The sequence below is a fragment of the Curcuma longa genome, chromosome 6, assembly GCF_044706935.1.
Source record: "Curcuma longa cultivar G26 ecotype Majalengka, Jawa Barat chromosome 6, ITB_CL_G26_1.1, whole genome shotgun sequence".
NCBI lineage: Eukaryota > Viridiplantae > Streptophyta > Magnoliopsida > Zingiberales > Zingiberaceae > Curcuma > Curcuma longa.
In genome coordinates, this window is record NC_133866.1 from 5,858,198 (window position 1) to 5,875,140 (window position 16,943).

The 16,943-nt window shown below is 33.8% G+C and overlaps 1 protein-coding gene across 1 annotated transcript; it reads right to left on the reverse strand.

Moving 5' to 3' along the window:
• Positions 1-92: 92 nt before the first annotated feature.
• LOC141830728 (golgin candidate 5-like) lies at positions 93-16,702 on the reverse strand. Its single transcript, XM_074718153.1, has 15 exons — positions 16,568-16,702; positions 16,202-16,450; positions 13,163-14,112; positions 12,793-12,826; positions 12,723-12,760; positions 12,035-12,109; positions 10,185-10,299; positions 6,791-6,852; positions 6,649-6,696; positions 4,770-5,054; positions 4,588-4,647; positions 4,402-4,485; positions 4,216-4,281; positions 512-610; positions 93-416 (listed from the first exon to the last, which is right to left on the reverse strand). Exons 2-15 carry the CDS (start codon positions 16,344-16,346, stop codon positions 99-101), a joined length of 2,379 nt encoding a protein of 792 aa, XP_074574254.1. The 5' UTR covers positions 16,347-16,450; positions 16,568-16,702; the 3' UTR covers positions 93-98.
• Positions 16,703-16,943: the final 241 nt, after the last annotated feature.

Genomic DNA, 16,943 nt, shown 5'->3' on the forward strand with positions numbered 1-16,943 from the left:
AGAAGAAATGCAGCTTGATGGTGACACTGACGCTTAAAAATCAGTAGTTAAACAACTTAAAGCAATAACAACCATATGAGATTGCACTGGATGCATGATCATTTAAATAAATTGTTTATCTTAACTTCCAACTGACTCGATTCATTTCTTTGCAATACTGAAGGAAAAGTATGATAATAAACCACAATAAGAATTACCTTTTCCAAAAGTTCTCTGTGAACCACCTCATCCTGCAACTCCCTTCTGTGTTTACTTCTAATCTCCTTGAGTTCTTCTTCAAATTGCTTGGCACGACCCTCTTGAGTAGCAGCTTCTTCTATTGCTGCTAGATATTCTTGTCTGCTTTCAGATGCCCTTTGCCTTTCCTTTTCAAGTGACCTACTTAGTTGTGTCTGCTCTGTTCTGATACAGGCAATCTAAACATTTGACCATAATACTTGGCTTATTTATTGGAAACAAAAGAAAGAATACTAGCTTCAAAAATGATATTAAAATAAAAATGATGCAAAACCTGAGTCTCAAGAACAGTAATCCGAGATAAGTTTTGAGATAGGCGTTCATTTAGGGTTCGTTCCTTTTCTTCTGCGGATGCAGCTTTGGCTTCTGCCTCCTGTCAATTATAACCAGAAATTATAATAACCTTTGCTGCTGGGTTGGGGATGCAGCATGAAAATTCACACCAAAAATTAGGATTGTAAATAAACCGAACATTCATGAATAAGCTTGGTGTTCAGCTTGGTAAGAGCTTGTTTATGTTCGTTTAATACACACAAGATCAATTGATTGAACAAGCTTAGATAACTTGTTAAACTAAACGAACAAGCTTGAGCACATATGTATTCAACTCATTGATGTTCGTGACCAACGTTCGTGAACAATATTTGTGAACAACGTTCATGAACAATACTCTTATCAACATGGTCAATAAATAAGTTTGTATTATCAAACTCAATAACCAATTAAATAAGTTTAAAATGTAAAAGTTTCAAACAAACAAACAAGCTTGAATTGAGAGTCAATAAACAAACATCAAGCCAAACTCGAACCAAGCTCAAGCTCATAAAAAATAAACTAAGCCAAACTTGAACAATTATTTCAACAGCTTGGTTCATTTTAGGCTCGGCTTTGGCTTGACTTGGCTCAGTTACCTTATCAAACAAGCTTGAACACTACAAAACTTAGCTCAACTTGGCTTGTTTACAGCCCTATCAAAAATACTAGAATAACTCATCTCATTGAAGAGAAAAGGATTTAACACAATCAGTTCTCTATAAAAAAAAATATGACCAACTTATCCCAAAAATCTAAAATACTTTTCAGTGTTTGGAAACTACTAAAATTTTTGATAGGGGCCTTAAGGGAATATACATGATCAATGCTTCATAAAAATGTGACCTACTAATCCCAAAAAATTTAAAAACTTTTAAGTGTATGGAAGCAACTAAAATTTTTAATAAGGGTTTCATAAACACTGACTGTGTTATTCTCCTCAATAAAGAAAAAGTTAACTCAAAGCAAGTTGTTAGCACTTTCTTCAGTCATTTTTTCTGTTGTTTGCCTCATGAAGTTTCTTGAACATGATTTATTTGTTATCCATTCTTAGAGGCCCTTCCAATGAATGAAGAACCAACATAATTTCTTTCTGATTTTAATTTTCGTAGTTTAGCATTGCCTTTGTTCTCCTTACAATGTCTCAGAAAACACTATGCTTGATCTAGTAGTGTTTGTGGCTACCCTGGGATAAGTCAACACAAAAGACAAAGATTTGAATATCTCCTGGTAATTTAGCATGCTCACTAATTTAAAATTTGAATTGGCATTTAAATAAGTTAGTAAATTAAATAACTATGATTAGGTTCAATTTTTTTCATAATAAGAATGAACATGACTTCCTAAGGGATTTATAGGGCTAATGAATATATAGATATTCTTTATATTGTTGCATTTGAGTCTATAGGATGCATCAACGTATTTTTTATAATAATCATTACAAAGAAACCATATAACATGGTAATGAGTTTCAAACTCAAAAGTTACTATAAATGAACATATATCATAGATGTTTTAATAACTATTCTAAACATTTTTTTCAAATTTATTCCTATATTTATGTTTTGTTGCTGATTCTTTTGAGTCCTTAAGGTAGTGTTATAACTTGGGTAAAAGCTTCCTGATGAAAGTTGGTTACCAGTATACTGGTTTTCAACTGAAGCTTAATATTCAATTAAGTATCCTACAGTTTGAAAAGAGACCAAGTTAACAAGGGCTTATTTAAAGTGTGGTCGAAGGGCTCGTTTAAGGTCAAATCATCAATTAAGGAATGCATTAAGAAAGAAACTTCCATAAAAAATAGGGGTCTCTGTTATAATATATCTAATAGCAATTATTATTTTTAGGAAGGTGACCTGATTTTTTTTAGACATCAGATAACATGATAAAAAGTGAGAATTTCTATAATCTATGGAGCTATCTGGATACAAAGGGTAATGATTCTTTAAAGTTATTTGGATGATTGGTTCTAGTTCTCATAAATTTAAATTTAGGTTTGTCTCAACATGTCAACCTCATTTTGAATCGAATAATATAAAAATTTAGCATCACAACTAATATCAATAATTTTGGCTCTCTCATCTCTCAACATGTCAACCGAATTCGATAATTTCAAATACAAATTAAATATTATTAATAAGCAATGATGCACCCCTAATAAGCAATGATGCTAATAAGCATATAAAACAAAAGTATAATACACTAGGCTATGATAAAAAAATGATAATTGTATTATTTCTTTTTTGAATGATCAAGGATAACTAAACTAAATAGGATAACTTATATGATTTATTTATTTTAATGATAGATGATGGTCAAATAGTTTGTAGTCAATTCCTTTAATGGGATGTTGTGACGGCCTGGAAGTGGCGGTCCATAATGGAGGTGTGGTCCTTGCTGTTGGAGGAGGTTGAGGCAATGGATCTAGTCAACCAGCAATGCCCAAATCTCAGTCACAGAATGGTAAGATGGTAACACGATAGACATTGAAACGACTCATGCAGATCCACAAAGTGGGAAGGCTGGAGGTGGCCGCAAGTATGGTGGTCCACTGATTGGCAGAGTTGAACTGAGAAGAAGAGGGTATTCTCAGTGATGTTCTCGCCATAGGGTGCCATATAGGGAAGCCCGATGGCAAGGTGGAGGTTCAACCAGTAGGATTGAGGTGCAGATGACACAGGGAAGGACAAGAAGTGATTTTATATCATGAGGTGTGGTGAAAGATGATCAACAATAGACCATGTCGCAAGGATTTTACCAAGAATGGAGGTCAGCCTCAAGCATGGTGGTGAGCAATAGTCAGCATTGAGACAACATCCCACAATGCAGGTTTGAGGAATCAGTGAGATTGGTTGGCAGAATACGAGGTTTGGCCTCCCGCAGAGTGCTCAATGTCCACACATTGAGAAGAATCAGATCGAGCAAGAGATCAATAGAAGGGGCTGTTGCTCAGGCTCAAATAAAAAAAGGAAGTCTAGAGGAACTGCTGTCCATGTGAGAAACATATGCCATCAAATGAGGCAAACTTATTGGAAGGGATTGGAACGATTTTGTAACAAATCAGGAATTCAAATCTTATCCCAATTGATACAATACAATTTCGCACCACAAATTCTTGAACTTAACTCAGCAAGGAGACCAAGGAAGAAAAAATGTATCAACTAAATATGATCTAATAGATAAGATCCAAAACCCTTTTATAGACTCGAAGCATGACTTGTTCTTCATAAAAGAGGACCTAGTTATCCTAAAATTTTCCAACAAAACAACTAAAATTTGTAAACACAGTTTTCTACATTAGTTGGTCTACCAGGCAAATAATTTGTCATTCCTTCGACGAATAACTTTCTCATTGAGAAAAGAAGACATCCATCTAAAAAGCACTATATATGGGTTTGACTACTATAATTGGTTTTGATGTCTATAAGGAGAAACAAGAGCTAGTAAGATATCCAACAAGTACCACCTATGGGTTTCCCATATGTCTGCAAAGTTCTTAAAAACTTATATTTTAAGCCAAAGATGTATTGTTCTTATATCCTCCTATTCTGTAGTACAATCTCATTGGACACAATCCTTCCAAAGCATGTATTCAGAATTCCTAAAATAATAATAAAAAAATTTACATAGTTCAAGTTGAAGGCATTAGAAATGTTTAAGGATAACCTGCAAGCGAGAGTTTAGTGCATTTTCCACACCAGCCCAGGCTTCAGCTCTTCTTGCAGCGGTCTCCTGTTAATGTTGAAGATAATGAAAATTAGAAAATTTCACCTACAGAGATTCACAGCTTGTAGTGAGAAAAACATGAACAAAACAAGAAAGTGAGCAAGAACATTCCAAAATGAAATAAACCTGCATAGCTTCAATCTGTCTTAGAAGTGGTCGAGTTGACTCAGGAACTTGAGTGATCATTTCAGTGTAGCGGAGTTCACTGTCCTGGAGATAACCCAAGATAAAAGCAATAATTATCAGAAACACAACCACGACTAGTAAGAGGCACCAATCCATCCATGGAGAATTTAGCATTGCCTAACATACATGGTAACGTTTTTGAAGATCATCCATATCCCTTCTCAGCATTTCTTCTCTAAATGCTGCCTGTAATAATCATATTTAAGCAAAAAGATTAAAGGGAAAAAAAGAAATAAAATGCAAAGAAGTCAAAAGGTCAGCGCATAAAAATATCAGAACTTCACTAGCTGCTGAATGTTAACAATAACCTGCTGCTCCGTTCTAGTCAGACTCTGCCTCAACTCCTCAAGCGTCTGAATCAACATAGCTTCACGTTCACTTGCTTCCTTCAGTCGACTTTCAAGTTCGGCCTTGGCCTCACTGTTAACTCGTGCCTCTGCTAAGGCTTCAGCTTCTTTGGCTGCATTAAGTGCATTGGTGTAAAATTCCTTCTGAGCAGCAAGTTCTGCTTGATTTCTTTCTATGGTTTCCTGCAGCAACTTCTCAGTAGCTGCCTTATCTCTCTTCATACTTTCTACTTTTGTCTCCTCAACCTAGAGAAGGCATTAGTCAGGAATGAAAATATAGGTTGGAGAGACCATGTGCTTTTACATTCACCTTTCTGGTAATGAAATATGTAGCAGCATTCAGCTACTTGAAGAGGGCTTATAGAAATATAATTAGACAATTTAATTTCAGAAACTTGTCCTAGACAACTAAATGGAACTTTTGTTAATCAGATAATCAATTTTACAGGAATGAGGGTTAACTAAGATTCTGAAAGCAATGTTCCCATTTCAACATGATGTAGTGACTTTAAACAGAAATTTTCATCATCCTCTTAACTTAGCAGCTACAGGGAATGGACTGGAAGGAGAATAGGTATGAGATTAAATGAGTACTGTCACTCTCATCTAAGTTAACTAATTAAGATGACATCCTCAAATATACCACCAGAATCATGACAAGTCAACAATTTTTTAGGCCATTAATTGGAATTCAACTTATAACCAATAAATGATTTGATGATAGGAGAGTGCGTTGAATCAGTCTTTCATGATCAGTAAATTTCATAGTAACAATCTCAAAGTCAAATATTTGTGTTTCCCATTGACTAATGAATTCCAGAGTTTCACTGGGCCATGAGCTACATATCAATATATAGAGTTCAATGACAGATAAGATCAATGCGGTACTTGGAACTCGTGGGTTGTTTTGTATCAATACAAGAGCCTATAAACCAGTAAATAATTTCTCAGTATTGCTTTCAATATCACTATAGGATTATGAAGTTCCATTATTCAAAGTAGATAAAAGAAAAAAATGTGCAAGTGATTTATTTATGCAAGAAATACACAAGAATTTTGTTTCACATTAATAAATGTTCTATGAGATATAATCAATGTTCTGATGTGTTATTCTCAGTATACATCTATTTATATAATACTAGTTGTGCATACATAATCCTTGTGCCTGTAAGAACAAGTGTCAAGAAACAACCATTGAAGAAGAAAAAATAGTGATCATTTGGTGATGTAAAGACTAAAAGATGTAAAGACTAAAAGGTTGCATCATTTCCAAGACATGAAGTCAAATTTAACATCTTCAGTTGTCACAAGCATCATTGCAGAATTCTAAACAAAATTCATCCCATGAAGCCACAAGAATTTCATGAAATTTTGACAATATGATTTACTAATATCCAGGTCGTCACATGATCGTCACTACTAGTAAGTAACCAACATTTCAGCAGTCACTACTAGTAAGTTACCAACATTTCAGCACATGATTACAAACAACAATAAAAATTTATTAAAGGACCTCTACGTTTCTCCAGGCCAAAAAAAAAAAGAGAACCAACTTAAATGTGATTTGTCATTATCACAATTCACCCAAATGAGGGAATTGACTCATTAATTTAATAGGTCTAACCAGCAGCCAAAAATGATTAAATAAATAGTAGTTAGCTTATCTAAACCTATAAATCTCTTCTATTAGTCCCACAACTCTTAGTGCAGATTCAGTAGAAGTCTAATTTATTGAAGTGTGAAAGCTTAAAAATTCCAGTTAAAACAAGGAAAATGATTAACATGGGAGGAGCATATTTTGGTTTGAATTTATGTTAACAGGTAAGTTATACTAAATTACCTGGAGCTTCGAGTTCAGTCTTTGTTTTTCTTCTTCAAGTTCCCGAATCTGGTATCAAAAGAGCATCTCCAAATAGAAAAGATATCTTATGACAAATAGAAATGTTTAGCAGAATAAAAAAAATCCAAAAAATAGTCCTTGCCTGCGCCCTTAGTTTCCTCATGGTTGCTTCTTGAGCAGCTTGCTTTTTTGACAGCTCTTCACCTGCCACAAAAGGTAAGCCAACAATATGAAGCGATTAATGAATATTTGCAGGTGCAAGGATGATATTTGTTAATCAAAAGAATTGAGGAGAATAACATTTAATGCAAATCTCATACAACATCATCAAAACCTCTAGAGAAACCATGGGTTTGTTTCCACTACAGGTGCTGGAAAAATCAGCTAGCTGAGTTAGAAAACTGATTACAGAGATGAGCATCTAAGAAAATATCTGACAGCAAGGGACAGTAGTTGAGTTTGGCATTCTACATTTGGTATTTCAGGGGTTTTGCAAAGAACTAAATTGCCAGATCCACTCAAGATAAAGGAAAATCAAAGAGTATATTAATTAATTAAAAGAGATCTAAATAACATATATGTTCTTAGTAATATAGTCTCACATAAAGTTTAATTGAGGTATAGGTCCTATAGGATCCATGTACCACACTCCAAATAGCTGGGGTATATGGCATGAAACTTTTAAGGTGACCAAGTGTTTGTTCAATAAATTAAAATTCTCTGTGTAATTTCCCTATTTTGCAGATTTTTGTTTTCTTATAATTAAGGGAACATAAGATGGATATAGATAGATAGATGATCTGTCATTTCTGGAAAAGAACATTTATTACAAGGCCATATCCTAGGTGAAATAGCTAGAATCCCAAGCAAAATTTGGTAATTATTTTCTCTTTTCTCCACTATTGATGTCTCCAACACATCCTAGGTCAAGTTAATGTCTTACCTCAAACAAATCAAACTATCATATTGTTGTATTTTACTGAAGTAGGAAACAAATTTCTGACATATAGTCATGAAATATAAGCTTACAGAAACTGTAATTTCCAAATAGACAGAGACAAACCTTCTAAGACCTTTGGTTGGAACATAAAAATTAATAAATAAACTTAAGCTATGTTAATCAAAATTTGCACTCATAAGAAGAAATTGTGCATTTGAAATGAATTGTGGTTCCTGGAATAGGTTGACAGAAAAATATCATATCAATAAAAGCATTATCTTTTCATTTGTTTTAACGTTCTTTAATGCAATTTGTTCCAGTTCAATTCTTTGAAATGGATTTGGCTTTGGCAAAATTTCCTCAAAAAACAAAGAAAACACATTGATTTATTTCTCTTTCGCTCGAAGATTGAATTGTAGAACAAACATTGGAGACTAAGATTTTAAGTTAAACAGAACTTAACTGAATCCATGCAATGTAGCTTAAATAATAAGAAAAGAATTAATGATGGACATGAAACTCATATGAAGGTCTTAGATATCTTACTATCTTTAAAGTCTTGTCAGATCTTCATGTGCCCCTTAAGCTAAAGAAAAAAAGTTATAACTGTGATAAAACTGCCAAAAGTTGTGAGCTTGAGTTGTCAGAAAACAACACATGCAAAGTAAACTAAACTAATATGACGAATACGGGAATGCTGAGATGAGGGTGAGAAATTATCAAAAAAGATAATAAAAAATACTATCATTAGGAGCAATAGAAATTAGGAGTTGCTCCACAAGCAATAGATGATAAATTGAGAAAAAATAGATTGAGATGATATAATATGTTCAAAGGTGACCAAACAATTTAGAACCAAACAAATTAAATAGATTAAAGTGGCAGATTTAAGACAGAAAAACAATCTACATATAGAATAGAAAATGATAATAATATAAGCTAACTCAACCAAGAAAAAAGATCCATATAGTGAACTTAAGTAGTTTGAACAAACATGTCTTTGATGATAAAGAAAATTACAAAGATGACAACTATGCATGTTGGGTTTTTTGTCAAGGTTTAAAATTTTGACCCGTATCGAGGTTTCGGTCCCAAATCAAAACGATACAGTTTCGGTACTGTATCGTACCGTGCTGATATGACTTCAATACTTATTTATTTATATATATAGTAATTATTAGATATATATGTTTATTATGTATAATTTAAAAATAAGTATGAGATCTAGTCCAATAATGTAGGAGGATACATATAGTTGACCCCACTTAGTGGGATGATAGTTATTAAGCAAAATAAAATGGGATTGCATATACAATGGTCGATCTTTGTTTTAGTCAACTGGAGCATGATAATTGACTTAGATGTAGATTTTGAATGAATAAAATATTTTGATTCCGAGTGAAGTCGATTGGTGCAGTTGATTAAATAGTCGATTGGTTTTCCAGTTGGCTTGTGTTATATTTTTTAATTTTTAAATAATTAAAAATTTTAGAATTATTTACAAAATTTTAAAATTATTTATAAAAATTTAAAATTATTTAAAATATTTTAAATATTTTTTAGAAATTTTAATTTATTTTTATTTGAAAAATAGTTTAAGGTTTGATTTTGAATAAATTATTAGTACAAAATAAAAATTTTAATTAGAATATTTTTTATATATTTTAATAAAAAATAAAATTTTATATTATAATTATATTTGTTGATTAATAGTTTGTTTAATTAATTATTAATTTATATAATATATAGTTATAATTTATATTGTAATTAATTACTAATTAGAAATTATATATATAATATAAATAATACGTTTTATAAAAAAACATGATTATAATTTATAAAATTTTATTTTATTTTAATATAATGATTTTAATTAAAGTCGTTATATTAATTAATGAGATAATGTTATTAGACTTTATTAAAGCTCATTTAAATCACCTCAGTCATAGTTGGGAGCGACACCTCGGCACCGCCGCACGAGCTCAATGACGCCTCCAAAGGCATCACACAAGCTCGACGACGCCTCTGGAGACATCCCGCGAGCTCGTTGGTACCTCCCGAAGGCGTCGCGTGAGCCCAGCGAGGCCTCCGAACTCGTCGCATGGCGGTGGGAACCAGACGAGTCACAAGGGCCCAACAACGCCTCCGCGGGGCCTCGACATGCCAACACAGGAGGAGTGACTATGATGGTTTCGGTCCACGAGGTGGAACGAGATGTTTCGCCCATATCGGACGAAACGGCTCGAGTTTCATTCCTTGAAATTTGTAATAGTTAGTTTGATTACGTATAACAACATCTCGTTCTCAATTATAGCTCTAGCTTCAATCCAACTCTAGCTTGAATCGACCTTGAATACAAAGAGGCTAAGCTGAAGCTAAGCTAGTTTAGCTACAAAACAAGTGCAGAGCTCAATGTAAGTTAACAAGTCAAGCATGAGCTTAAATTTTAATTGCAACAAACTCATGCTTGGTAAGGATTCTTTCAGGTGAGCTTGAGCAAGGTGACGCATGATTTACTCAACTCATTTGGAGCCCTAACTGCAAAGCTGCCAAATTGCACTAGTCCACTGGAAAGAAAGAATTATTCATGGCATACCTTCAGCCATAACTTGACTGATTATCTCATCTTTCTCCTTCAAAAGAGCAGCAGCATCATTCTTTTTGCTTTGTTCTCTCCTTAATGTATCCCTTTCTCTGGTGAGGGCATAAACCTGAAGAAAAAAATTGACATTGTTTTAGACAAGTTACGGTCCCCTGAAGATAGACAACATGTTCATTCATTAATATGTTAATACATTAGACAAGACGTAGAGCCTAGAGATTTTCTTAGTCTCCTTCTACTCGTTACATCTCCCACTACTTCTAGATATAGTCTATTGATTGCCTTTTAACATGTATACCCCATCTCAACCTATTTTATCTCATTTTATTCTCTATTGGATCTACACTTAATTGCTCTCACATATAAATGTATTCCATTTTATCCTTTTTAGTAACTTCACACATCTATTACTGCTACATTAACCTTTTAATAGAACTTCTAGGACAAAATGCTTTATACCATGGATTCTCCACCAATAGAAAGAATTTAGTTTACAGAATGCAACTAAACAAGTCACAGCAGTTGGTATTTACTGAAAAGTAAGAGTTTGAAGATACCGAACAAACACTTAGGAAACTGATATCCGGGATGCAGCTACAAAAATTTCTTCCAAGGAAAGGTCATTTTCTATGAAGATAAATATAAAACAAAAACGTTCATGCTTCACAAAGATTTTGTGCATGTAATACCTAACATTGAAAAACACTTCCTAATTGTAAGAATGTCAAAATATATGTTTTTGGGGTGAAATAGCATCAAACAATTAGAAACTAAAATAACAAACCATTGTTATCTTCCACAAAGTCATATCATCAAGGTTAAGATAGTTAATGAAAATGTGGAATTGACTTTGTATGACCAGATCGCAAGTACCATTACTCTGTTTTTCATATGGAATGCATATCAAGTAGCATATTGCAAGTCAAGTTCATATGCCATCTTTAGTACATCGAGTATTCATATATCTCTCCATGCCCATATGGGACACTAACACTACAAGTGGACTCTCCGTGCCCCTAATTGATCAAATATAAAAATCATTAGAAACAACAATGTTCACGCCGGTGTTGTGTACTGCTAACCAAGTTGGAGTAACATAGTATACCATAAACAGTAACTGTGATAATCTACAACAGTTAATCTACTAATCTGTTTTCAAACATGTTGGTCATCTCGTCTGATCAGAATCCTACATTAATTGTTCCCATTTCCAACTATGTATCCTCTTGCTTTCTTCCGCAATCATTGTTGATTACTGTCTTCCTCAATACTCTCTTTATATTTGACAGTTCTGCATGTCATATTGCAGCAATGACTGCCATACCTAGGTCCATAATCTATATCCAGACTTAAACTTCAGGCGATGAGACAGGACAGGCTAAATCATAAGTGTTTCAAAAAGTCATTATTCCAACAGGAATAAAAATGGCTGGGGGTTGTAAATTGTAATCAATCAACACACATTTCTTCAGCATGGAATCCGCCATCCCAGCAAAAAACAAAATATATCCCACGATATTGGTGAGGAGGTATACATGTCATATTGCAACAATGACTGCCACTACGGAGGAGGACATTGCCTCAGCTTCGCGATGAGATTCGACCGGCTAAAGTCCACTTCAAAAAGTCATTATTCCAACAGGAATAACCAACTGGCTCATGCCCTAAGGGCATCAATCAACACACAAGGACATAGGACAGAAGGTAAATTCCAAATGCCTCAATCCGAATGTCAAACCAATAGAGGCAGCATATTCAAGTGATGAAACAAATAGTTGAAATACCCAAATCAACTCAATGGAATCATATATTATGGCAAGAAATAATGTAATAGTTATTTGCACCTTTCTTTCAAGAGATGACACCTTTTGATGATATTCATCTCGCAATGCATCTAATTCTTCTTCTTTCGATTTCCTCTGTAAAATACAGTAACTTAGAAGCAAACAACAAGGAATTTTTTAACCAAATTTTCAAGCAACAAAGTTCAATCACTCAGCCATTTGAAAGAAATACAACAAACAAGAGAACAGCAATGCAAAATGGCACAAGTAAAAAACTGTATGTGAAGAAATTAACAGCATTCTCCATGTCAATTGGTCTCAAAATTGAAAACATGAGAACTCACGGATTAGACATTCAATGTTGACCAGTATGGATTTTTCTTCTGTGAAAGTATACGACCTCATTATCATGCAACTCATTTAAAAGCACTGAAATACCAGCTTAGTTACATTTAATTACAATTCTAGTCGACACAGGAAAAAACGAAACCTCTTCATGGACTTTCCTAAAGTTACTTGTAATCATTAACTCTATCAATAAGAAGAGTATACAACATAGACTCGAGAGATGAACAAAACAAAGGCACAACATCTATATATTGCAAAAAGATACAAGTGTAAACAGCATTGGTTTTAATATTAGTTTTAAGATGTTGCAACCTCCAATAAACCACATCAACTACAAAGATATCTTTGTGAAATCTGTAATATTTAGTAATAAAACAATATATAATAGTTTCATAGCTACCTTTAGATCCTCAATGACAGATTTCAACTGTTCAACTGCAATTTCATCTTTAGCCTGCAAAATCTCGTAAAATGCATCAGTTTAGCAATTTCATCAGCTTTAGCCTGCAAAATCATGCAGATAAAATGCTGAGAAAATGAATGGGAGAAAAAAAAATTATAATCGTACTACAATATCAGAGGAAGATTGTTACAGTTAAAAGAAACATCAGAAATCCAGAAATTCACAATGCTATTATTTCAGAAAGGCACAGATCACACACAATTATGCTCCAATTACAAACTACAAGCACTTAGAGTTTTTCTATTGGAAAGTAACAAGGGTGACAAACTTTGTGTCATAGTACAGACAACCTCTTGAACATGTACTAATACTGTTGCATAAGTTGCCATTTCCACAATCCTACATTACTTAAACTGAATTGCTTAAAATTGAATTACCTGGGCTTGCCTAGCAGCACCTTTTAATGCAGACTCCATCATTCTCATTTCTTGTTTTACCTTCTCTATTTCCCCTAGCTGATCCACTGAACCTAATGCATTATTGGATGAAGTAAATGAAGGCTTGGCATTCTCATCTTCATCATCTCTTTCCCTGGAGTTCACTTTTAATGACTTGGGAGGTTCATTCGTATCATGAGATACCAAGTCAGATGCCATCTCATGATCCTGCTCACTATGGATTGCATCTGAAACATTGTTATATGATGGTTCATTGACATTATCACACTTCTCTATACTAACAGGAAGAGCAACTGAGGCTTCTTCATCAAGGTTATCTGGGACAATTACTTTAGAATGTTCAGAAGACCATTTATCTAGAGGCTGCTCAGCTTTACTCTCCTGTATGACATTAGTTCCTTGTGAATCATATACATGATGTGTCTCTTCAGGTTCTTTGAGTACATTGCTGACAGTTAATTCTACACTATCAGCAATTTGTTGTGCAGGATCTTCTGGTTTTGAGTTATCACTAGCTTGGATGTCACCATCTGTTTTCTGTTGGAAAATGGATGATGGATCTACTTCTTCCTCACTTCTAGGCAATGAAGTCCCCATTTCAGCTTGCAAACAGTTTGATTCAACAGCTTTGTTCACAACAAAGATTTGAGGTTCTTCAATCATGTTGTTGGCATTAGTATAAAGGATGTCAGTATCTTTGGTTATAGAATCTTCATTTTCCTTTTCAGAAGAAATAGTTGATTTACTCATGGGTTCAGAGGATGTAAAACTTGAGGTCATTTCATGCTCTTCAGCTGTTAAAGGGTGTCGTAAAGATTCAACTAGTACTGTTTGTCCAGAAGCACTTTCCTCTTCTTTTTGCCCCATAAAGGACATCATAGGTTCTAAAAGGCCTATTCTACCTGATGTCGATGTCCATTTTCCAGAACCTGATGGACAAAACATATGATTAAAACCTCGTAAGAAGCATATATGTCATGGTTCAACAATATCTAATTATCAGAAAAACTTAGGGGAACAACTCATGACCAATGGATAAAAATGTAGACTATAGAATCACAGGTTATCTTTCCCAACTGTTTGGGGGAGAAATTGCAGATATAAAATATAAAAGTTGATCCATGTAATAGGAAGAAGAATAGAAATGTTTCTTCTCTTCTGTAATTTAAATAATTTTTCAAAGCATATACAGGATTACTTTTGTCAGGTAATGTTAGAGGATGTGCGCAAAGCTATAGCATACAGTGAATGTGAAGAAAATTTTGTAGGAAGCCTTTATTGATTGCAAAGAACACTAAAATCAAGTAAATAGTAAGTATACTATCAAACTATCGGTTGTCAAAAAAAAAACACACGAACTGCTCATAATATAGAAAGCTGAGGAAAAAACTACACAAGTAATCATCATTCTGGTTATTTAATGTCTTTTATAAAACCTATAAGTGTTAGGTCTAGTTACTAGATAAGATAAACCAAAAATAGGTTACTATTGCATCATGAAAAGATAAATTTAAAAAAAAATCTGGGAGGCATTAAGTGTTTCACCATAAATGATAAAATGCAAGAAAATATTTTAAAAATAAAGATTGTACGGAAATGTTCTAAGACAGCTAAAAGATTTTATAGTTAGGCAAGTTAAATTGACTAAAAGTGATGATGTGAGAGATAGAGGGAGACTAAAGAATATGTTATTTAACACAATTCAATATTTTAAATCTCAATTTTGGTAGAGGTCTCTAGTCCTGACCCAGAATGATATTGTATCAATTTCAACTCTTATAGATACACGATACAGATTGGTGCCGGCAGGAATTTGCAATTTATACAATCTAGGCGATATGATCTTTCTTTTCTTCAATGAAGCATGCTGTAAATTCTCTTTAAAAAAATTACTTCTAGTCCGATAATTTGCTTCACGCTGAACTTTCATGGTTTCTTATACTTGTTTGTCCTACCAAATTGTTACAATAGATAGCAACTTATGTTGTTTGCCAACCTCCAGATTTTCCATTAGTCTCAGATCTCAAAGATTTAAAGACTTCCTTCTGCGAATACAATAATGTGACCTCTTCATTTTCCTAGAGCATTAAGCAAAATAAATATTTCAAAGAAATCATTATTATAAAGTTACAACTAAGAAGGGATTAGAATTTTTTTTAGATGTAAATAATGTATTCATATTTTCAGCCATAAATTATATAATCTAATAGTATGTAGGTTATATATGTTATATATTTTGGCAAGATTAAATAATCTCTTCTTGAAATGATTTTACTTAAATGATCTAATAGCATGTATAGTAGGTCAATGCTATGATCATGCATAACACAAACACCGCATGCTAAACTTTGATGCATAAACCCCAAATGGTAAAATAATATGAGATTGGAAAAGATCAACTAAATTCCTACTTGGTCCTTTGAATTGAACACCTAGTAATTTTACAACCACAGAAATTTATATCAATACAACATGAAGTAGAGATTATGTTATGATTATGACATTACCAATGCTAAAAGTAGAACCATGTTTTTTTTTCATCAACATAGACAAGGATACAGATAGGTAGCTGGGGAAGAACATATCAACAGAGGTTCTTTATTAATTGAGAAACAGGCAAACAGCATGTACACCTAATCACTCAAACAACTCTACGGTCTATGAAATTTCAAAAAAGAAAATCAATTTCTATATGGAAGCAAGAAGAGAATCAGGCATAAGAATATTTTTCAAACTGATTCAAATTAAGCACGGTCAGAAAGTATCCATCACTCTGTTTTAGTTCTTTATCCAGGTTGTTGTTTATCTATATATACAAATTTCATTCAGATCCTACCAGAATGCTGGGAAATACTAGTGCTTCATCTCCTATGAGTTGTACATAAATGTAAGTATACTAATAATTCTGAAGAACGACAATTAAGAAAAATAACTTCAGGAGAAAGATTATCTTTACTTACACAGAAGCTTAAAAAATTGAAGAACGAAATATGATAATAAAAACACAAAATCTATTACCATCGTCGTCGGGATCATGCTTTTCCTCCAATCCGAGAGCACTATCGAAATTCTTCTCGATGTTCTTGACGCTTTCACTCAGTTTCGACACGGCCCCAGCCAAATCCGAGAAGCCCCCCAAAGACACATTCCCGAACCACGCCATTCTCCGTTATCCAGCTCCAAGTCCCTTCCCTATCGTGATCCCAGATTCAAAGCTTGCATTTACGGATCCACTCAACAACAGAAGTCGCCTCGAAGATCCAGACCCTGACACTCCGTGCACCAAGCAACGGAATAAGGATGTGAAATCCAATTGAGCCGAGAAAGTAAGATCATCCAGCAGAAATACGAAGGGGGGAGATCAAGGGCGGAACGAAAGCAAACCTCAGCTTGGAGCAGAGCTCAGGATCCAGAAGAAGGAAGGCCGATCAGGACAACGGAAATACAAATTGGCCTTTGCTGAGCTTCAGATCAGAGATTCGCCGATCCGCCCACGGCCACCGACGGCGTATTGGACATCCGAACATTCCTGTCTGCAAAGGCCTAGCGCTGCAATTCATGACTTGGAAAATGAGGTTGTTTTTCGTATTGGTACCTACAAGTTATAAAATATGGAAAAACCCCTCAGAAAATTAAATTAGTGGAAAAATCCCATCGAATTAAATTCAACCAAAAATTTGAAAATTAATGAGAATGCAGATTTTTAATTTTAACAAATCTGGAAAACCATGTTTAGTCTTTGTAAAATTCCACATTTACC